The 24,393-nt window shown below is 42.0% G+C and overlaps 1 protein-coding gene across 2 annotated transcripts in view; it reads left to right on the top strand.

The window, feature by feature from the left end:
- Window positions 1-24,393, top strand: part of kcnq5b (potassium voltage-gated channel, KQT-like subfamily, member 5b) — a 140,319-nt gene that overhangs the window by 110,610 nt on the left and 5,316 nt on the right. Inside the window, exons 4-12 of one of the 2 annotated variants that reach the window (XM_079813060.1) lie at window positions 6,860-7,035; window positions 7,252-7,377; window positions 8,413-8,523; window positions 9,850-9,945; window positions 10,534-10,628; window positions 11,528-11,554; window positions 13,518-13,738; window positions 15,275-15,383; window positions 23,834-23,965. In XM_079813060.1, the coding sequence (XP_079669186.1) occupies window positions 6,860-7,035; window positions 7,252-7,377; window positions 8,413-8,523; window positions 9,850-9,945; window positions 10,534-10,628; window positions 11,528-11,554; window positions 13,518-13,738; window positions 15,275-15,383; window positions 23,834-23,965 (1,093 nt within the window). Of the gene's footprint in view, window positions 1-6,859; window positions 7,036-7,251; window positions 7,378-8,412; window positions 8,524-9,849; window positions 9,946-10,260; window positions 10,350-10,533; window positions 10,629-11,527; window positions 11,555-13,517; window positions 13,739-15,274; window positions 15,384-23,833; window positions 23,966-24,393 lie in introns of both variants that reach the window. The other variant, XM_079813061.1, reaches the window with a different exon arrangement.

Below are 24,393 nucleotides of genomic sequence, written 5' to 3'. Positions count from 1 at the left end.
CAAAGAATCTTGAAAAAAAAATTTATATTGGTTTCCACAAAAATATTAAGCAGCACAACTATTTTAATTGTGATAATAAGCACCAAATGAGTATATTAGCATGATTTGAGAGGGATCATGTGACACTGAAACCTAGATTAATGGCGATTGAAAACTAAAGGTGCAGTGTGTAGTATTTATGAGGAGCAATTGACAGAAATGCAATATAATATACATAACTATGTTTTAAGTGGTGTATTAAGACCTTACATAATGTACTGCTATGTTTTTATTACATTAGAATGAGCCATTTCTATCCACATACATAGCGGGTCCCCTTACTGTGAAATCGCCATTTTGCGCCATAATGTTTCTAAAGTAGCCCTAAACGGAAAAAAACCTTCTCTACAGAGCACTAGTCACTCTCTGCTCTCTCCGACGACGACCGTAGCTTCTCTATGTGCTTCGAAAGGGAGGGGTGTGGGCAGTGGGTTATTGCAATTCACACACTGCACCTTAAAAGGGTCATGAAACCCCCTGTTTTAGCAGCCGTCAGTTCTCACCACAGTTTTGAAAAATGCTATGAAAGTGGGCGTGGTTAAACAGCGGAGTTGAGGGGGACGAGGGGAGACTGACTGACAGCAACACATCAACGGCTTCTGATTCAGAGTTAAAAGCATCAAAGCATACAATATACACATGGTTGTGTAAGCTCACCTTAAATAACACAAATACATAAAGTACATATCGACAGCTATCATTTATTGCACAAATAAATGCACAGCAATCCGCATGTTCTCTGCATAGAAAATATATATGAACACGCTGTTGCATCATTGATAACTTATGAGCCGTTTGATCGGTTAATGGGCTTAAAGTCTATATCGATTCATCACTAAATTCATCACCAAAATCTATATCGCGTTTGTTTCGAAGATTCAGGATCTACTGAAGAGAACTTATGGGACACAGAAGCAAAAATAATCATTCGTTTTGGATCCAATAATGCGTCTCTCACTCACTGAATGCGATCTCACTGTTTGAAGCGCCTGTCAATCAATGCGTGCTGCTGTGTTAAGCGAGGCACTTCTCATAGGATAAGGACACGCAACCTCGTGAATAATTAAGCAAGACGTCTTCTCATAGGATAAGGACACGCAGTCTCATGAATAATTAAGTGAGGCCTCTTCTCATAGGATAAGGACATGCAGACGTAGTGAATAATTATGAGACATCGATGAGTCATCGCCGTATTATAGTACGACAAAGCGTCACATTCTGTGACGTTGATACAAAGATGAATTTAAACCCGGAAGTTGAATATAGCGCAATATTTTTTAAAATTAACTAGTTTTCTCCTACAATCAAAATGAATGGATGGGAACATTGATTTCTATGATGCTCAACACACATAACTCTGTTAAAATCTCAGAAAATTTGGTTTAGGGTTTCATGACCTTTTAAGCTTTGCTATCACAGGGATAAATTACATTTTAAAATAAAATTGTAAATTACATTTCACAATATTACTTTTTTTATTAAATAAATACAGCCTTGGTGAGCATAAGTGACTTATTTCTATACTCACTGTTCCCAAACATTTGAATGGCAGTGTACACATCCCTGATCTGGTGTATGTATATATTATTATGTAATTTCGTTTGGCAGGTATTTTTAACACTAATAATACTGGCCAACATTACAAATGCGTTCCTTCTATCTAGCAACTTCCATCCTTCCAAGATGACACAAACCATGTTCATTCCTCAGTAACCAAGGCAACAGCCTCATAGCTGATCACCAGTAAGGAACTATCTCATGCCTTTTAAATAATGTTACTGTACTTAGCCCTTGACCTAAAACCATTTACTCAGCATCCTCCAGTTGTGGCTGCTAAAACCCAACAAATCCATTTCAGAACACAGCTCTCATTCAGTGACCCCTCAGCCTGTCTAATGTTCTCCAGACTGTTGTAACACAGTGTGAGTTAATTAATACTGGTTTTACTATTAATGAGGTTTTACATTGTTTAAGTGTGTGTAGGTGCTTGTGGTGTATGTTCTTCAGTGCTAACACTTAGCCCTGGCCCTATCGATCTAAATGGGGAACGATGAGAGTAATGAACGTCATGAATAATGGGAATAACGTGTCTGTGTGTTCATACCATTCAAATGCTGTGTTTCATTCTGCTCCCTAGTTTCCTTTTGTTAGTATATTGTGAACACTACTAAATGTCTTTATCTTCTTACATTTACATTTACGCTCATCCTTGACAGCTTGGATTGAATATTTTATAAATATTATAGTGAATATTTAGGTGGGCATTCTGGGTATTTATAATGAGTAATTTTCCCTGTATTGCAATAAGTTTGACAGTGGGACAGTTCTAGAAATAGTTGACTCCCTTGCTAGTACACTTACAACTATGGAGCCACTAAAACTTGTTAAACACTGCAAAACAGCAACTTAAAACAAACCTTTTTTTAAAGAAAAATATGGTGATAATCTGAGTAATGGTTGGACTTTAGGCATTCAATATGTGGGTTTTCATGTGAAACTTTTGAGTTAACAGGCAGGGGACACTCATTCTTGGTGTTACTGCTGAGGGTTTTTCTTGCAATAGTCTACAACAATATCACATACATAAGTTTTTCTCTGGCAGGGTTCATTTATCAGTTTAATGGAGGCTAATGACCTTTTGAATCAATTAGGAAACGTACACTTAATTTAAACTTGACAAAGCAAAATAAACCCTGTCTGAATAGATTTATTCTGAAAACAGCTTCCCAACCCATTTGTTGAAAAAAATAACTTAAAACATTCCACCAACAATCATGATAAATGCTGAATGAATGTAGTACTCCCTAATGCATGTAGCTGCTAGTCAATTGTTAGCAACACTGTTTACCCTCAGGTCCTGTATGGCCCCTGGGTATAGAAATATTCACTCATAAAAAGTTGTAAATGATCTAAAATGAATCAATTCTTAGTGCTAGGATCTGCTATAAATTCTCAGTGGCATTCTATTTCCATTAACGTCAGTTTCATAAAATGGGGCTGTAAGTGTGTGTGTGTGTGTGTGTGTGTGTGTGTGTGTGTGTGTGTGTGTGTGTGTGTGTGTGTGTGTGTGTGTGTGTGTGTGTGTGTGTGTGTGTGTGTGTGTGTGTGTGTGTGTGTGTGTGTGTGTGTGTGTGTGTGTGTGTGTGTGTGTGTGTGTGTGTGTGTGTGTGTGTGTGTGTGTGTGTGTGGTATCAAGTGACTTCAACCAGAAAGAAATTGACATACAATTATGTAGCTACATGCTATAAAACCTCCTTCACAATGTTCAGAAGTCTCTTGGACATCAATTACATTCACATGTGTTTGTAGAAGTAGCCTAATGTTTATATGATGAGTTAGTTCACCACACACTACTTAGAATTTTTTTTTTACAGATTTAGTTTGCTGGCATAAACCTGTCAAATTACTGTAAATATATTCTGTCATTCAGTTTAAGCCAAAAACATTTACTCAATATATTGCATTGTATAGCAAGATTTCTTATTCAGGTAGTATATAATCTGTTGATTGAAATTCTGCTATTCAAAATCTATTTTAAAACTGAAAGTAACAAAGTTTGACAAATTGTTGGATAGTATGATGTATAATGAAAAGAAAGTTAGAATTAAATTAGAAAAAAGTTGCTTCAGACTTTTTGACATCTAATTCCATAATAATCCATCATTCTTGTTTTAAATGGACATTTCTTTATAAGATAGTGGAAGAAAATCACTTTTCAACAGGCCTGGTTTTGGATTGTGGTGGTCTATTTCATTTGAAGGACTTATGTATTTTTCATTGAGTTTATGAGTCATCTTTCTACTGTGCTACAGCGTCATAATTTATACATCTAGAGTGCACTTCTACACCTAAGTAAGCATTTTCCCTCCCAGCTCGATGTTCCCTGAAGACTTTAAGAACACATGTAATGTGATAATTTGACTAAGAACGACAAACTACAGCAGAGAACAGAAGAACGGGGGACCACAAAGGCCCATTTGCTGCAAAGTATGAGTTCATTGATTACAAAGAATATAAGAAATTAGAGGCAGGTTTATAAAGAGAAAGAAAATGTTATTGCAGTTAAGTGCTTTGGATTTGTTTGTGTTCTTTGAGGGTTTGATGTCACATCTCCAAGTGGATGTGGTTTCTGTGTGAACTTCCAGTGTCCTTCCTTTCTTTCTGTTTCTTTCTCCCTCTTGTCCCTTCCCTTAGCCCTCTTTTCCCACAGAATATGGGCAAGATACCATCGCAGAAAAAAAAGCACAAATTGTACCTTTATGTTTGCAAATCCATCTTTCCGATTAATTAAGTAAATTGTCTAATAGTCTGAGCGGATGTGATGTCCTTCTCATTTACCTGAATTAAAGTTCATTGACAAATTTTCAGGTTCAATTAATTATAAAAAAAATTATATAAATTAATTAAACGCATACAATTAAATGTAAGATGCAATCATTTATTTCTCATATGTCATACAGTATATAAAATATATGTTTTTTCTTAATAACTATTGTTTTTTTTAAGTACAGTATATACTGTTCTTGAAACTTCTTCAATCACAGATTAATCGTAATAAATTAATTTAAAGGGGACCTATTATGCTCCCTTTTACAAAATGTAATATGCAATAAGTCTCAGGTGTCCTGAGAATGTGTCTGTGAAGTTTCAGCTCAAAATACCCCACAGTTAATGTATTATAGCATGTTTAAATGCCCATTTTTGAGTGGAAGGAAAAACATGCTGCTTTTGTGCATAATATCTTTAAATGCAAATGAGCTACTGCTCCCAACCACGCTTTCCAGAAGAGGGCGGAGCCTTTGTGCCTTCAAACTTGCGTTGTAAAGCCAGTCTAAAGTCCTGATAAATGGTTTTCTGAGCGCACACATTCCAAGCATATGCACAGAAAGCTGCCTGTCCGATGGTACGTCACGTATTAAACTAAGTATTAACTCTTTCCCTGCCAAACACAGAATTTTCCGTTATTTGTGATAAAACGCTTCCCCACACAGAATTTTCCGGGTTTTCACTGTTATAAGCTAGGGGACGCTATTACGCATCTTCTGAATGAGTGCAGAATCTCCTGATCAAAACACAGGATAAGAAGTTGCAAAAAAAACAAGCGATTGTATGTAAGCAGATGCATATGTACATTCATACACGTCGGTGGGTGAATGTGAGGCAAGATGTAAAGCGTTTTGGATAGCCATGGGTCTGTTGAAAGCGCTATATAAATGCAGTCAATTTACCATTACCATATGTAAAATAACGTCATCATCATCAACATTAAACATCTTATAAATCAAAACTGCATAATTTTACTGAATGAAATGTCGACCAAGAACGAGCTATAGGACTGTGCAAGCATTAGGGGTGTTGATGGACTCGATCTACTCTATCTGTGTTTGATCATCATTCTAGATGTGTTCTGAATCTGATCTTGTAGTCTTTGACAAAAACTTGATTTTCTCAGCTTTTTGTTCAATATGTTACTTTTTTATGATATTTACCCATATTTAAGTGTTGATAAAAAAGAAATGCATGAAGCAAGAATAAAAGGTTTTTTTTTGTTTGTTTGTTTAAAATCAGAGGGTCTGCTCTTTCTTTTGATATACTGCATCCTCAGATATTCATACAACAAACTATTCTATGGGCCATTACTTTTTTGTGAAAATGATCGAAAACCCTGGCAGTGGCTGGCAACTTTTTTTTTAAACGCTGACAGGGAATGAGTTAAACTGAGTGTTTAACTAAGTTCTCTTTCACGTCTTATTGTGCTTAAACTGTCAAATACACATAAGGTTATGTCAAAAACACACAAAGCTCCCATAAACAGTCGGTTATGTGTGTGATCGCAAACAGCAAGTAAAGAAATCTCATGTGTATATTAGATCTGTGTATTGAGGTAAAAGCAGCATACTATACAGTACCTACTGCTTTATATGCTGTTAAAATGAACCAAACAACAAAAGACAACAGAAAATCACTCACTGCTCTTGATTGAATAACTTTAGTAGCTTTAATAAAAATAAATGTCTTACTTGAATCCTGCTGATAAATGCTCTGGTGAGGAGATAAACATGGCGAACTGTGTACAGCTCACTCAGGGCGGGTTTAAACTAATAGGGCAGAGTCTGTCAGCAGTTGTGGATGGGGCCTGTGAAATGTGACTTCACATTGCATAGAAACTGCAAATGCTTATTCTGAGACACTGCTTATGACAGAAAAAGGAGGAATTAAAAAAGGAGTGGGTGGATTTTTACCTTTATTGGGTGGTTGTATAACAAGTAAAAGTGAACATGTTCAATACATGTTCAAACTCTATGTAAAAGGGAATTTTGCATAATAGGTCCCCTTTAATAAATTCATGCTTACAGTTATTGTTATTAAAAAAACATAATTACAGCAGAAATGCTGGAGGAAATATTATTGGTGTCCTTCAAGTCAAAAAGGTTGAGATCTATTAATTAATGGATGCTTTCATCCAAAGGAATTTACAGCATAATTATTACAAGGTTAATTATCCTAGGAAGTCAGTCGCTGTTTTCATAGATTGAAGTGAAAAAGTTAAAGAAAAAAATGTAGATATAATGCATGTTAAATGTATTTTTTCCTATAATAGCATATTTCAAAACTTGAAACATTTATCTTTAGGTATTGGGTAGGATTAAGGGATGTAGAATAAGGTCATGCAGAATAAGGCATTCATATGTGCTTTATAATAAACAGCTAATATACTAGTAATATGCAAGCTAATAAGCAAGTTAAAAGTGAGAATTGGACCCTAATATAAAGTGTTACCCATGAATTTTGTTCTGTTTTTTTTTCCCCTAACCATCAGACATTATAGTTCTGATTGCATCTGTTGCTGTGGTTTCGGCGGGGAGTCAAAGCAACATGTTTGCAACATCTGCACTGCGAAGCTTAAGGTTTTTACAGATCCTGCGAATGGTACGCATGGACCGCCGCGGAGGAACTTGGAAGCTTCTCGGATCTGTGGTTTATGCACACAGCAAGGTAAGTTTATTGACAAGTCATCATCCAGAATTATTTGCTTAATTGACTTTGAAATAAAGATTTTGGAATAATTTAAAATCACACTTTGTTTTATTAGCAGAAACTCCTGTGTCAGACACAGCCATATCAAAAAGTACTTTTTGTACTTTTGCAAATATCTTCCTGGTGTGCATATATCCTTTAAATGCCCTCAGTATTTGCTTCTCCTTCTAATAGGAATTGGTCACTGCCTGGTACATCGGGTTCCTTGTGCTCATCTTTTCCTCTTTCCTGGTTTATCTGGTGGAAAAGGATTCTAATCAAGACTTTGCCACCTATGCTGATGCATTGTGGTGGGGCACGGTGAGTCTCCACACCCCACATCTCTGCACAATGGTATATCCTCACTTAACAAATAATATTCTGACCTATACTGAGCTTCACAAAACAAGTTATTCATATCTGATGTAGTAATAGACACGTGTTCTAGCACTTCTGTGACTCTGATGCATTTATTCCTGAGTCATTTTTTCCACTTCTTGTTAATGGTCTACATTACTGGAAAATTGCAAGATGTACTAGTTTCAGTTTAATGTGATCATTGACAACACATTTCAGTTCTAATTTCAGGCTCACCCGTTTTCAGCCTTTTGTTCATTGCCTTTTACCTTGTTTTGGAAATTGAAACCTTTTCCATAAAGGTTATACGGAGGCCTATTAGATTTTATTTCCATGGAGATAGAAAGAAATAATGATGGCACAAAATGACAAATGCCATCTCTGGTCTCGCTTGGATGCCCTTGATGCTTCAGAGAACCGACTTCAGGCTCATACAGATTGTTTCAAGCCAAAAGAAAAAGACAAAGGCCACATAGGCTATATGCATATTGCATAAGTGAAGAGATAAACACATACAGTACAGATATACAGTATAGCGAAGTACAGTGGTTATCAACTGCGTGTTTTGATGAGGTCACAAAGTAGGGAAAAAACAATGTTCAATGTAAATAATACAATTAACCAGGTAATTGCGCATAGTTTTAATAGGCAAATAAATAGACTTTCTGGCTTTAGAAAGAGGCAAAAACGCATCCCATATCATTTGTTGTTAAGGTCAATGTCAATCAAGCTTTATGCTAAATTGACCTCAATTTACATCTGTCACTTGGTAGAAGCTAGCCAAATTAGCCGGGGCAAGTTGCCATCATCCTCAAAAACCATTAATAAAAATTACACAAGGTAAAGAGAAAAATTACCCAAACGAATACCATCTCACCTGCACTATGTCAACCATATTGTGTTTTATATAATGAATTAATGACACCTTAGAGCATGAATTGAGACATTTTGAAACCAGAATTGTTCATTCTCTATTTACCCTAACCTTTTATTAATTAGATCACCCTCACTACTATTGGTTATGGAGATAAGACCCCTAAAACCTGGACTGGACGAATGCTGTCTGCTGGCTTTGCCCTGCTTGGGATCTCCTTCTTTACTCTGCCTGCGGTAAACCTTACACACATATTCTCATACCTTGTTTCCTTACACTACGTAAAGTATAAATTCAGTGTTTGTGTATCTTATCCACTTCTCCACACTAATAAAGAACCACATTGTAAATAATTTGCATAAATGAGACCATTCCTAATGTCCTTCTTGGTTTCAAGCCTGCTCCACACAATGACATCTTATTTGTAGCTGCTTAGTTTTGATAATGCCAAACTTTATTTGGTGTCTTCGTCAAGACTGGGAGCCCGGGTGTTGCACACAGCCAGATAAACAACATTTGCAGGTTTCCTGCCAGCATGGTGTCTCAGAACCCCAAACAAATGACCCCCCTTTTTCAAACAGAAATCAAGAAACTGATTCCCCTCTCCCAACATTTGGCAGTATGGAAACTTTTTGGACAATGGACTTTTACTTCGCACCCTTATTGGCTGATATTGTCCAGTCTTCGACTTAACGGCCATTTTCTGAGGATATGCCTTTACAATCAAGTTCAGTTCCTCTACAGGCCTATTAGGTGTGCAGTATGCTTCGCCTCTAGGCACTAGGGCACTAGGCACTAACTTCTTGGAAAGGTATTCTAAGAATGTGCCCCTTTTAGTCTTACAATTTCAGTTTGCCTGTGCAACGCATAGTTGGCTTTGTCCTTGGGTAACGCTTAAAGTGAGTGTTCGTCTCTTGGGGTTTATTTTTTTACACCTTTTAATGTTTGTGTTGTAGCAGGCTGGCCCTTTCCACACACATTCATGGATATTATTATTGTCGAATTGACCCCAGGCTTTAACTTCTTTGTGTTAGTCTGTTCTTTAAGCCAAAGGGTTTGTGCTTGTGCATACTTGACAACCTTATTGGTCAGGCATTTTTTCTGTATGGTGACATCGAGTATCAATGTTCCCATATAGAGTCAATGCCATGACGCAGCATTGAGTTCCACTCTAAAAGGAGTCTAAAAGGAACATCTCAGGTTATGTATGTAATCTAGTTCCCTGAGAGGGGAACGTGACACTGCGTCGCTTTGCTATAATTCACCCAATTAGAATCTGTTGATGTGCGTTTTAGGGATCTATTTATGGTCTTGGTGATACGCATGCTCTACGTCACCTGACCCTGCTATTAGCCAATACAATTGGTGTTTTTCCACATGTGCTTAAGACACCAGCTCTCGCAGGTGTCGCAGGTCCACATTGCCAACATTATGACACTGCGTCTCATTCCCCACTCAGGGAACCAGGAAACATACGTAACCTGAGAAGTTTCCTATAGGCCTATTGTCTAATTAAAACCCAATAGTATTACTGACATGGTTCTACTTCACTTGCATTTCAGGGCATTTTGGGTTCGGGTTTTGCCCTCAAGGTTCAAGAACAGCACAGACAGAAGCACTTTGAGAAGAGAAGGAACCCTGCTGCCTGCCTTATACAGGTTAGACACAAGAGCTGTGAATCTGCCTTTATACTGTAATTTTTATGACCGAATTTTATGGAAAATGTCTCTAAGTAGAGTACTGTTTGCTAATGGTTCCGTATCTTCTTTTTTTTTACTGTAACTGTGATTTGTGTCTGAATGCACCACTATGGTTTTGTTGCCTGATAAATCTTTTATGGAATGGCTGAGACTGTGGATAGTTTTACCTGGAGGAGCTCCCCTTCTATGTGTGTGAGTGTGTGTGTGTGTGTGTGTGTGTGTGTGTGCATTGTTTCTGCTCACTATTTTTTACTCTCCCTAACCCTGAATAAGGCTGCGTGGCGATATTACTCCACCGATGGTAGTCGGCCTTACCTTGAGGCCACTTGGCGTCACTATGAGTCTACAATCCCTGTCCTGAGGCATGTATTGGTGCCTGCTCTGACCGAAAAAAACCCTGTGTAGTTTTGTTTACTAATCTGCTATTTTTCTTTTTGTTTCGTTTTTTCTTCTTCTCTTTCTCTTCTACGGGCTTGTTCTTCTTCTGTCTTTTCCCCTTTTCCCTTTATCCTTGTTCTTTTGGTTTTTATATATTTTTGCATGTAGTGTGTGTGGCGTAGCTATGCGGCTGATGAGAACTCGGTTTCCGTTGCTACCTGGAAACCTCATTTGAAGGCGTTGCATACCTGCAGTCCTACGAAGTAGGTACAAACCCCCTGGCAGCTGCTATTCTATTTCCTATCTTGATCATTCATTTTTTCACAAAGGGAAACTTTCCTCTTTCCCTATATTTATTTTGTTCAGTATCCCTGTGTAACTTTATTATGCCCGTCCCCCACATGGTCCATTCTTCTTTTCACATCCTATTCACTTCAACATTTATAAAACTACATATGTCAGTTTTTATGTCCATTTCACATTTATCTGATACATTCATAGCCATTCAGAAGAATCATTATAGACCAGGTTCTATTGTTATAGAAGACAGAAGGTCTAATGTAGGTCTAGCGGTCCATAAAATCACCTGATTGCAGTCTTTCTCTCAAAAAGAAAGGGAAAAACTAAGCGAATGGACAGTAATGTTTCTCTCCATTTTGCATTTATGCCCACATTCTGTTTTGTAATGGCACAATCATGGATAACGTGAATATGCAGTAGTGCTCCATCTTGGTAAATAGTATTAGCAGCAATCAAATTGATTGAGAAAAAGATTTGATTGCCTTTTCCTTGTCATTCATAAATGCCCTTATATCACATAAGACAATGAAATATAACTAGACCTGCTGAAAGCATTACTTTAAACTTACAGAGAATAAACTAGACATTCAGAAGGGCTCCAAATACACGTCACATTTTTTGCCTGAGCTTCTGAATTTCTTGCAATACTCTGCATGTTTTGATTGGCATGTATATGCATTATGTTTTGAACTGGCTGTTGCTTTTGGTGCATTAGTATGCATGAAATATTTTATGATAAACTGGATCCCATGAATCTGACCTTATGTCATGAGTAGTTTATAACAAGACTGTGTACTGTAGATTTATTTAACATCTCACATTTAAATATTTCTCTTTTTACATCACCTTCTTACACCCAAAGGAAGGATCAAGGAGATTCGTCTACAAGGTTTGTGTTGTTTCATATCCTATATTTACTATAAATAAATTACAATTGAGACAGACTTTTGAAAATTGCTGTTGGTATACTAGTGTAATACCTCATTTGTCCATAAAAAAAGCACACTGAGACGTTATATCCCACTTTATTTCTTGCAATTCAGACAATATTTCTCAATATATCTCAAAATGTGACTTCATAATTAGCATGTGACTATATTTTACTCCAGCTACTAAAGCATAGAGTTTCCTCATTCCAGATAACAGAAAGAGCTAGTGGTGTCATTTGCATAATTACTAAGATACAACTTCAGATTGTCCCATAATAGTGTGGCCAGTATGAACAAGGCCAAACAAATCATTTCCACATCATTACGAATTTAAGTACAGAACAAATACATGAAATTCATCCATTTGTTTTGGACCATTGTCTGAGTGTGAACAACAGATTTCAAAGAGGTGTTTGGATATGGTGCTTCTGTGCGTTCTAACCACTTTGTGTGACAACCATCCATCCACTCATTTATGATGCACTACTCATCAATGACCAAGAGGCAATGATACCATAATTAGCATAGTTGCTAATGTGACATTATTGAACAGAAGTGGATGACTCACTGCAGTGCTTCATTTTTGAGTGGCCGCTGCTCTTTTCTGTTGCCTAGAGGTGTGATCATATATATATATATATATATATATATATATATATATATATATATATATATATATATATATATATATATATATATATATATATATATATATATATATATATATATATATATATATTTTATATATATTTATATATATATATATTTGCAGGGGGATTTGCAGATTGATTACCATTTGTATTACAGTTTTTACCATTAAAATACCATGGTTAGCAAAACCATGGTTGATTTGTGGTTACCATGGTTTAACTACAATAATTATATTTTTTTTGTAGTAGTAGTAGTAGTAAAACCATGGTTTATTTTCGTAAGAGCAGTATTTAAATAGATGAATGAATGCACGGAAATTGCCTTAAAGAAATGTAACAATGTTAAACATTAATCTTTAACAGTAATGCTTTGACAGCGCGACTGCTTTGAATATTAATTACGAATTTTGGCATAAATGTCTGAATTGCATACAGTGAAATGATTGTCAATGAAAAATGACACAGAATAATGACTAAAATATTTAATACAAATAAATAAATATGTTAATTCTTTCTTAATCTTATTCATCCGGTCACTATTTAGACGAGCACTGACACCGCGAGGTGAAATAATCACGTTTGTTTACGAGCATCGGCTATGTTGGATTAAAAAACTACAAGTTCCTTTGAGTTTGGAAAATCCTGTACACAGTAATCATCAGAATATCTCTTCTCCTGTCTCTGAAAATGTCCAGATTTTGAAATCATACTGTGGATGCTCATTTTAAGAGGTGTTTAGTCAACTAGGTGTTATCAGCACATTGAAAATATACAAAACCGGAAGAATCGATACACTGTTTCGATGAGCACTTCCGGTAATCAGTTCTGCTGTGATAAAGGTCCATTGCCAACAGAAAGCTGCTTGGGTAGAAAGTGACCTCTGTTTGAGCAGTGATTTATGCATCACATTATAGATAGATAGACAGAGAGATAGATAGATAGATCTATTTCTTATTTCATGGAACATTGTAATTACTTCTGAAGGATTTTTTATCCCTCTGTCCTTGACGTTTCTCTAGGGTATTTCATCTTACATTACATTTTGTCTTGGCATATCATATCTGAAGGGCCCTTTCATAATGATTGTTTAGAGTTTGTTTGACTTCTAATACTATGAGGGTCTAAGCAAGCAATGCAGAACTAATAAATGATTGGCCTCTGCACTATTTGTACTTCATGCTGCTCTTTGATGGTCATTGCCATGGCTCATGGCTGGAAGGAAAGTGCTGTTCTTTCTTTCACTCTCTCATTCTCTCACTTTTTCCCCTTTTAGTCAGAAACTGAGTTTTAAGGACCGGGTAAGAATGGCAAGCCCACGTGGACAGAGCTTTAAAAGCAGGCAGACATCTGTTACAGACAGACGTTCGCCCGGAGCTGAGATCAGCACTGATGGATCGAGTCCTGCCAAGGTCCAGAAGAGTTGGAGTTTTAATGACCGCACCCGATTCAGACCCTCTCTCCGCCTCAAGAGCCAATCACGGTCTACCCCTGAAGGTGAAGCAAATTCTGATTGAAGGATTACATTGAACCACTATGTGTATTGACAAAAATGTTGCGCTATAATTTTTATTCTATGCTGTCTTGTGCGGCCTTGTAAGGGACCCATGAGCATCCATAAGTGGGGTAACTTCTGAGAATTCTACAGTCAAGAATCCTTTTGCCTAAAAGCACAAAGTGGGAAACTTCATATTTTAGCCAGAAGCGTATATTCCTTCCTCTGTGATGCCCTATGGTTGTAAATATCTTTCTTTTTTACTAGACCCATCGATTTCAGCCTCTCGAGTCAGGTTGTGTGGTGTGAATCCTTTACGTAGCATAGGGCAAGATTAATCTGCAACCAACACCACTTCTCCTTCTGCAGTATCTGGTTTACGTCATATGTGTAGCCACAGATCACTTTTAGTGTAGAAATGCGCTTGAATCTGGGTTCACCTCTTTAGAGCTCCCATGGTGTAGATGTCTCCCATCCCATTAAAGGGATAGTTCATCCAAAAATCTACATCCTAGTCATACGTCGAGCCAGTTACGCTTTTTCCATGCTGTGTAGTTGAATGGAAAAAAGTTGAATACGGAAGGCGGTCTGGCGGAGCTAGATATTTTGCTTGTTTTTTTACTTATTTACTTGTTAAGTTTTAAATATGAATATTGTTCTTACACAAATGCATCACTTCACTTGAGAAGGCCTTTATTAACCCCCTGGAGCCATAAGAATGACTTATATAATGGATGGATGCACATTTTTGGGCTTCAAATTTTGGGCTGCCATTATAATGTTTGAATTAGCCAGGACATTTTTTTACTATAACTCCGATTGTATCCGCCTGAACAAAGAATGTCATATATACCTATGATGTCTCGAGGGTGAGTAAATCATTTGGTAATTTTCATTTTTGGGTGAACTACCCCTTTAAGTCACAAAAAAACAAAAAACTGTGCACTATTTGCAATTTAGATTGCGAAGTGTAGGCTATACAGTAGAACCCCATCTGTTAAAAAAAAGAATTAACATTTTACACTGAAACAGATTTCATTGGTTATTAAAGTAATACCGGTACTTACATTTGTAAAATTCACAGGAATGTAATTTGACTTATCTCAGAAAGACAGGCATAAACATTTTATTTTACAGGCATAGAGATTTTCATCACGAGGACAAGTACAAATATGTACTCTCTATTGTATGCATTCTGAATAAATTGAAATTGTGCATTCTTTTAGAAATGTGCAGTATTTGAGTAAAAGTACAATTGATCAGTTTCAATTCAAGTTAGTTTGGCCTGCACTAACAAAGTAGTTTATATTCTACTTCAAATGTTTTATCAAATGTTTTGAGTAGATCCTCTTGCCCTTTTTTAAATAAAATGTATGAAAATGAATGTTATTATTTATGTTTTTCTCTTGCTTATTACTCTTAAATTTTTTCCCCAATTCTTTTCATTTGATGATGGCTTCCACATAATCTCTCCTTTTTGACTCTTTATTCTTCACGTGCTGATGACTTCTTTGGAATTTTCATTTTGTTTGTCACAGGCGAGGCTAATGCTGGTGTCAATGAGGCTTTTGATGAAAAAGGGTGTCATTGTGACATGTCGGCTGAGGACCTGCCGTCCGCACTGAAAGCTGTCATCAGAGCAGTGAGGTAAGAGCAGTGATTCTTCACTTCTCTTCATGCTGCAGTATTTCAGAGCTCTGAGACATTACAATTAAAGCTCAGAATTTCATTATTGGTATGAATTCATTGATCAAGTTCAAGTTTCAGCAAATAGTATCAACCAAAGATAAGTCCAAGCTATAAATAGTTTTTGTGGCCTTTAGGCTGGATGCATAATAAATGTTTTTAACGGTGAGTTGTGTAAATTATGTGCCACGAACATCACCAAGCATGATAGCAAAAACGTCTTGGTTACGTATGTAACCCTCGTTCCCTGAGGAGGGAACGGAGACGTACGTTAGTGACTAACGAATGGGGGTTTCGCTTAGAAGCCAATCATCTTCGAGTATTCAACAGCGCCCAATGGCAGTGCCAATGCCATGGGCATGCGGAATTTGCATGCGTAACTCCGCCCCACCTCGTGGGTATATAAGGAAGTACGCTGGCAACATCGCATTATGTTACTGCTGCAGGAGCCAAGACTGAACTCCGTGTTCCAGGCAGCACAGCTGACGTGGCAAAGGAAACGTACGTCTCCGTTCCCTCCTCAGGGAACGAGGGTTACATACGTAACCGAGACGTTCCCTTTCGTTCAGTCACTACGACGTACGTTAGTGACTAACGAATGGGGGTTCCAATACAACAACGCCACTCAGCTGTCGTCCAGTGCCCTGCGTAAGTGTGAGTACCCTGTCGTAAGACTAGTACGGACGAAGGACTCCCACTTATCACAGGATTACCAAGGTACACTGGGAAGCATATCCCAGTGAGGGAATGCCAAGATGCCTACCATAGGGAGGGCTTAGAGAATACACATATGACCCGCTGAGGGCTGCATATGGAAGAACTCTAGGGTACCAGCCGAAGGTGGATTTTTAACCCTAGGGGTGGCAGGGACTTGCCAAGGGAAAGACACCTGCTCACTGAGGAGGCTTACGGTGGAAATACTCGTGTGGGGGTCGCCGGAGGGAACCATGCACACGGAGCACCTGGCCGGACATGAGGGTCTGGGCTCGAAAGGGCAGACTGAACTGATGTCGGCGTAAGCAGTGCTGGAGGAGCTCAGGGCTCTCGGGGAGCTCACCTGAGGAAAAATATCGCACGTATCCAGTCCTAGGAGTGGAATGGCGAGCAAGCGAAGACACCTGAGCCTGGCCCATTACCGGCCACCCGTAGGGGCGAGTACATAGTCGGACACTGGCTCCACTCGGAGATTGTAGAATCTGGCGAATGTGTTGGGTGTCGCCCAGCCTGCAGCTCTGCAGATGTCTGTTAGCGAGGCGCCATGCGCTAGAGCCCAAGAGGAGGCCACACTCCGGGTGGAGTGTGCCCTCACACCAAGGGGACATGGTCGGCCTTGCTGCTGGTACGCCAAAACAATGGTGTCCACTATCCAGTGAGACAACCTCTGCTTTGAGAGAGCACTTCCCTTCCGCTCTCCACCATAACAGACAAAGAGCTGGTCTGAGGTCCTGAAACACTGCGTCATGTCTACGTAGGCGCGGAGAGCGCGTACTGGACAGAGCAATGCCAAGGCTGGGTCTGCCTCCTCCAAAGGCAGCGCTTGCAGGTTCACCACCTGATCTCGGAACGGAGTGGTGGGAACCTTGGGCACATATCCGGGCCGGGGTCTCAGGATCACGTGAGAGTTAGCCGGCCCGAACTCAAGGCACGCTTCGTCAACCGAAAATGCTTGCAGGTCCCCGACCCTCTTAAGCGAGGCCAATGCGGTCAGCAGAGCCGTCTTCATAGACAAGAACTTAATCTCAGCCGACCGCAAAGGCTCAAAGGGAGGCCTCTGCAGAGCACTTAAGACTACTGAGAGGTCCCAAGAGGGAACGAGAGGAGAGCGAGGAGGATTCAGTCTCCTCGCCCCCCTCAGGAACCTGATGATCAGGTCGTGCTGACTTACCTTTTTGTCCCCCAGGAGATTGTGGTAGGCAGATATTGCGGCCACATATACTTTAAGGGTGGAGGGAGACAGCCTTCGCTCCACCCCCTCCTGGAGAAACGATAGCACGGACCCGATCGGGCATTTCCAGGGGTCTTCTTGGCGGGAAGAGCACCATGTGACGAAGAGGTTCCACTTCAACGCATAGAGGCGTCGCGTAGACTCAGCTCTAGCGGAAGTGATGGTAGCGACCACCGCAGGTCCCCCATCTCTGAGTGAGGAGGTCCGGTCTCAGAGGAATAGGCCAGGGAGGGGCTGTCGCAAGGAGTAAAAGTTCTGGGAACCAGGTCTGGCCGTGCCAATACGGGGCGACCAACATGACCTGCTCCTTGTCCTCCCTGATCTTGCACAGTACCCGTGCAAGAAGGCTCACTGGGGGAAACGCATACTTGCGTAGCCCTGACGGCCAGCTGTGCGCCAGTGCATCCGTGCCGAGGGTGCCCTCGGTCAGGGAATAATACAGGGAGCAATGGGAAGAGTCCTGGGAGGCAAACAGATCTACCTGTGCGTCGCCGAACCGTTCCCATATCAGCTGGACCGTCTGGGGGTGGAGTCTCCACTCTCCGGGGAGAGGCTGAATCCGTGAGAGCTCGTCGGCTGCACGGTTCAGGTCTCCCGGGATGTGGACAGCACGAAGGGACCTCAGGCGCTTCTGACTCCACAAAACGAGATGGCGGGCGAGTTGAGACATACGGTGGGAGCGTAGACCGTGGTTGATGTACGCTACTACGGCCGTGTTGTCTGTCCTGACTAGTACATGTTGACCCCTCAGCAACGCTCGGAAGCGGTGCAGGGCGAACCGTACTGCCAGTAACTCGAGGCAATTGACATGCAGAAGGTGCTGGGGTCCTGTCCAGGAGCCCGCGGCTGCTTGTCCATTACACATGGCACCCCAGCCCGTGGATGATGCATCTGTTGTCACAACAACATGCCTGGAAACTCGTTCTAAGGACACTCCGGTCCGTAGAAAGCTGAGGTTCGACCACGGGGTGAGTGTCTGTAAGCAGGCCCGAGTCACTTGTACCCGGAGCGTGCCAGACCGCCATGCCCATCTCGGGACTCGATCGCGTTGCCAGTGCTGAAGCGGTCTCATATGAAGCAATCCGAGCGGCGTTACCGCGGCTGCAGATGCCATATGCCCCAGGAGCCTCTGAAACAGTTTCAGTGGAACCGCACTCTTGCCCTCGATTTGACGAAGGGAAGTCAGCAGAGACTGCGCGCGCGCGCTCGAAAGCTGCGCGCACATGGCGACCGAGTCGATATCCATACCGAGAAAAGAGATCCTCTGCGCGGGGCAAAGTTTGCTCTTCTCCCAGTTGACCCGAAGGCCCAGACGGGCTAGGTGATGGAGCACCAAATCTCTGTGTCTGCAAACCTGCTCTCGAGAGTGACCCAGTATGAGCCAGTCGTCGAGGTAATTCAGGATGCGAACCCCGTGCTGCCGAAGGGGCGCAAGGGCTGCCTCGGCAATCTTCGTAAAGACGCGAGGGGACAGAGATAGCCCGAATGGTAGAACTGCGTACTGATATGCCCGCCCCTCGAAAGCAAACCGTAGGAACGGTCTGTGTCGAGGTAAAATGGAGACATGGAAGTAGGCGTCCTTCAGGTCGATTGCTGCAAACCAATCGTGTGGACGAACGCATTCGAAAAGGCGTTTCGCTGTCAACATCTTGAACGGAAACCGGTGAAGGTAACGGTTCAAGACGCGCAGGTCCAGGATTGGCCGTAGCCCACCGGTCTTTTTGGGTACAATGAAGTACGGGCTGTAAAACCCGTAATTCATCTCGGCTGGAGGGACAGGTTCGATCGCACCCTTCGCCAGTAGGGTGGCAATCTCCGCTCGCATGACGGGGGCGTTGGCCCCGATCATGGTGGAACGGACTCCCCGGAAGCAAGGAGGAACCTGCGCGAACTGAATCGCGTAGCCGCGCCTGACGGTCCGCGCGACCCAGCGGGACAGCCCTGGAAGCTGAAGCCAGACATCCAGAAACTGCACCAGCGGGGTCATACGGAGTACAGACGTACCCGGTGTGGGCTTGCAGCGATGCAGCGTCACCGGCCCGGACATGGGAGGCTGTGGGGCGTCCCGGCGCAGGGGCACGGTTGACAGCTGCGTCCTGACAGAGGAGACCAGGGAAGGACGCACGTTCCACTGGGGTCTGCTCTGCCAGGAGGCTGGCGACAGAGTGGGATGCGAGTGGCGGGACCCGTGGGTGGCGCGCACCGTCATCACCGGACTCTGTGGGCTCAGGGATGGGAGTGTTAATTCTTTCTTTGACCAAAATAGGGTGCTGCTGACCCGGGGGCCAGCAGCTGAACAAAGGATTCTCCCCCGGCCCTCCACCGGGGGAAGGAGTGGTCCTGCTACCATCTCCTCGAAAGAATTTCCCATCCCTGAGCCGTCCGTCTCAGGAGCGCCGCTTGGCCTGGCGTTTAGCGGGGCGCGGGGCGGCCTGAGGGGACTTGGACGCCTTCCTACGGCTTCCTCCGCGACCCGGCCCGGGTGAAGGCTGCTGCTTGGACCGGGTGGGAGGGGCAGGAGCCTTAGGAGGGCGTCCTCGGCGTGGAGCAGACTGAGGCGACTGTGCCGGCGGCTGGGTGGAGGCAGCAGCTGGCCGCCGGGGCAGTACGTGTTTGATAGCCTCAGTCTGCTTCTGGGCGATTGAGAACTGTTGGGCAAAGTCCTCAACCGCCCCGCCGAAGAGGCCGGCCTGGGATATGGGGGCATCGAGGAACCGGGTCCGCTCGGTGTCCCGCATATCAGCCAGGTTCAGCCACAGGTGACGCTCCTGGACCACATTTGTGGACATCACTTGACCCAGGGAGCGTGCGGTCACCTTCGTCGCCCGGAGAGCGAGGTCGGTGGCGGCACGCAGCTCATTTAAGAGCCCCGGATCAACTCCGGCCTCGTGCATGTCCTTGAGGATCCTGGCCTGGTAGACCTGAAGGATCGCCATGGCATGCAGCGAAGCGGCAGCCTGCCCCACGGCTCTGTGCGATTTCGCCACCAAGGTTGATGTGAATCGACAGGCTTTGGAGGGGTGCTTAGGATCACCACGCCAGGTTGAAGCACTCTGAGGACACAGTTGCATCGCAACAGAACGTTCAACTGGAGGGACCCCAGTGTACCCTTTAGCTGCCGCCCCATCGAGGACGGAGAAGGCGGAGGAAGTCGCCGAACGGTCACGGGAAGACAACGGGGACTTCCAGGACCGCGCGAGTTCCTCATGCAGCTCGGGAAAGAAAGGTATTGGGGGCGGGGACTGACTGTTGTCAGCGCGGGCTCCCAAAAACCAATCGTCGAGCCTTGAGCGTTCGGGACAGGGTGGAGGGTTCCACTCTATCCCTAGGCTCGCGGCTGCCCGAGACAACATGGCTGTCAGCTCTGGGTCCGACTCGGGCAATGCTGGTGCCCCTCGAAGGCGGCAGCACAGCCGAGTCATCATCCTCAGAGGACTCGAGCCCACCTTGTGATGCGGTGATCGACATCGCATCTTCCTCTGGAGCGCCAAACGAGACACGCGGGGGGGCCGGAGCCGGCCCCGCGATCTGCATCTGAACGCTCGCGGGTTGTAGTGTGCAAGACAGGGGTGTGGCCCGAGGCATGAGCGTCGGGGCTTTGTTCCACACCGTAACCGTCAGGTCACCCTGACCACCAGCCGAAGTACTGGGCCTCTGGGACTCAGTAGATCGGGGTGTGGTAGAGGGGACTCTCACTTCATTACGAAGGTCATGGAGTCTTGACCGCAACACCGCGATGGTCATGTCCCCGCAGTGGGAACATGACTCATCCACAAACGCTGCCTGGGCATGTTGAAAGCCCAAACATACCAGGCAGTGTGTGTGCCCATCAGAGGGAGATAACGACCGACCACACCCAGAAGTACACGGACGAGACATCCTGAAAAGGACGCGTCACGTGTAAGCTCTTTTAGGAGAGGAAGCCTCGCAGAGAACGCCGAAGCGCCCAGGGACCACACACCAGCTGTTTAGCGGACCACTGCGCAGATCAGCAGGCAGGCAGTATGATGATCACTGGAACGCGCCGTAACACCAACGCCTCTGGAAAGCTGTTCGTCTCGAAAAGCTGTCGAAGACTCAGATCAGGCTTGAAGGAGTGAAGAGATCCTCTTGGCTCCAAAGCAGAAACATAATGCGATGTTGCCAGCGTACTTCCTTATATACCCACGAGGTGGGGCGGAGTTACGCATGCAAATTCCGCATGCCCATGGCATTGCCACTGCCATTGGGCGCTGTTGAATACTCGAAGATGATTGGCTTCTAAGCGAAACCCCCATTCGTTAGTCACTAACGTACGTCGTAGTGACTGAACGAAAGGGAACCATTTTTTTCTTGAAAGCCCATTAGTCAGCCAAATAGATAGACCACAAACTCACGCTACTGATCAAGCCAGTGTTGCTATGTTGGACAGAGGTCTGTACAATATCACAAAACAAATTGAACAAACTTAGGGATTCATAATTGGTTTTAATTTGACAAACCCAAACATTTACATAACCCTTACCTGGTTAAGCATACTATATTGTTCTCCATCAATTTTATCAGGGTTTGATCCTATGTGTCCATGAGTGTTTGCACATTCTGACATTTGCAGTGAACAGCTAATTATGTGAATCACAGATTTATGTTGCCCGGTTTTGCCACTAGATTGTATGAAAAAAGTGACTTGTCTTTCTAGAAACTACATCTGCTACTCTGCCTCTGTTGTTGATTATTGCTGCTGTTGGTGGACTTACTACTAAATACTAATAAATACACAGACAAGCTGCTGTGAGCATGTAAGAAATGCTGCTGCTGCTGCATAAATAGACATACATAAATCCCCCAACAAATCAGGAACAATAAGAATGGCACAATACAAGCCAACACACATGTATGGTGCTGAGAGTATGTAAAGCATGCTTCTGCATTAATAGACATAGAGAATCCCATACAGAGAAAGGACAATACAGCCCGTATTGAACAGGTGTATTTAATGCTTCTCAAAATGCATACTCATGCTAGCTTGCTTACATGCTTAATTATCCACTCTATGTATCAGACGCAACTTTTAAAACATCAAATATGATTTTGAATAGGTATATGTTTGTTGCATAAATAAATGCAGACCATGCAACATCTTTTATTTTTTTGAAATAAAAAAAAGACTGTTCGCTTATCTTACCAAGTACAACATGTTCCTGGATCAGCAATCCAATCAACCAATCATTTTTGACTGACAAGTTTACAGTTTATGTCTAATTTAGGCTTACAGCCAGGGTTAGGTGCTTTTACATCAGTGTTATTTACCTGCCATTTCCATCTGATTTTAGGGATAACTTATGAGTAGGCTTAGGTTTAGGGGTGGGGATAATTTTCAGACCTATGTGTCTTACTTAGCAAAATCACAGTGACCCTGCAGGACCAGCTTACAGCAATAACTGAACCAGACTATTTCAATGTTGAGCAAGCAATCTTATTGGCTGCAGGATCAGCAGAGGCCAATCAGCTTGTGCCATGCTGTGATGTGATTACCTGCAGATTGCATGTAATGGACCTATCAGCCTGTGCCCTCTAGTAAACTATATATATAAACTAATATATAGTTGCAGCTGTGGCAGCACCACAAAGCCACATATTTTACACTTCTCAGGGAAATCCTCCTACAAAAGGTTTACATCAACCCTGTAGCCTATAAAGCTGAGATGGGAGAAAGTATTTTAACATACATACAGTAAATACACAAACATACACATGTTACCTTTAATGAATACGCCATTGTCTGCTTGTCAGTCTTATTTAATTATTCTCACACTCACAGCCCCTGAGAGCATGAGATGAGTCAGTGTCTCATTATCTAATTTCACTAATCTTCCTTACAAGAAAGAGTACTGTCATCCACACACTTTACACATATTAACCACGCTCTTTTCTTTTTGTTTTGTCTAGTATGTGTGGGTCAGTGGAAAGTTGATTTCTAGATTGACAGTATGTCCTCATTTTTTCCAGCCTCTCTACTTTGCTTTTATTATGAGGAATGAAAAATGTATTTTACCACAAAATGTCTTTTATAGGGTGTCCTGCTTCACAGAATATTCCAGCCTGTAGGTAAAGTGCTGTGGTAACCCTGTCCTGTAGCTTTCAGCTGGGGTCTGGTTGGACCCTGACGTGTATATGATGCCAAGCTCAGACTTTCCCAAGGCGTTAGATTTGTCCATGCTGTCATTTGGTCAACTTAGTTATCAGAAACATTGCTGGTCATGCTGAGGCAACCCAAAATGCAAATAATTAGATTCAAGACATTGTTTCAGTTTTTGAATTATTCCATTAGATAATTTAGTCGCTGAAAGTGCATCAATTCATTCTCATTCTACTATATCACTCGGAAAAAGAAGACAAATTGGCACATAAAATATCTATGCTGTCATATTTGTTTTGAGCTGTATACTCCTTAATGGAAGAATAATATAATTATATGGTTCTGCAGGATCATGAAATTCCATGTGGCAAAAAAGAAGTTTAAGGAAACTCTACGCCCATATGATGTGAAGGATGTAATAGAGCAATATTCAGCCGGTCACCTAGACATGCTCTGCCGAATTAAGAGTCTGCAAACAAGGTAAGACAAACCAACTGAACATGTTTTTCCTTATATGCAAGCTATACACTAACATTTGTCAAATTTGTATTTTATTTATTTATTTATATTGGAAGAAATGAATACTTTTAATCAGCAAGGATGTATTAAATTGATAAGAAGTGACAGTAAAGACATGTATAATGTTACAAAAGATTTATATGTCTATTCATCAAAGAATCTTGAAAAAAAGGGTACATCACAGTTTTCACAAAAATATTAAGCAGCATCATTTTCAACATTGATAATAATAAATGTTTCTTGAGCACCAAATCAATGAATACATGTATGTAAATTTAGATCAGCCTATTAGTATTATTTCTGAAGGATCATGTGATACTGAAGACGAGTAGAGTAATGGCTGCTAAACAATTTTAAATTTATTAAAAAAATATCACAATATCACTGTT

This window comes from Gobio gobio (assembly GCF_949357685.1).
Source record: "Gobio gobio genome assembly, chromosome: 3".
NCBI classification, from domain to species: domain Eukaryota; kingdom Metazoa; phylum Chordata; class Actinopteri; order Cypriniformes; family Gobionidae; genus Gobio; species Gobio gobio.
Note: the sequence above shows the minus strand (reverse complement) of the source record. Positions and strands in the feature narration are given on the sequence as shown.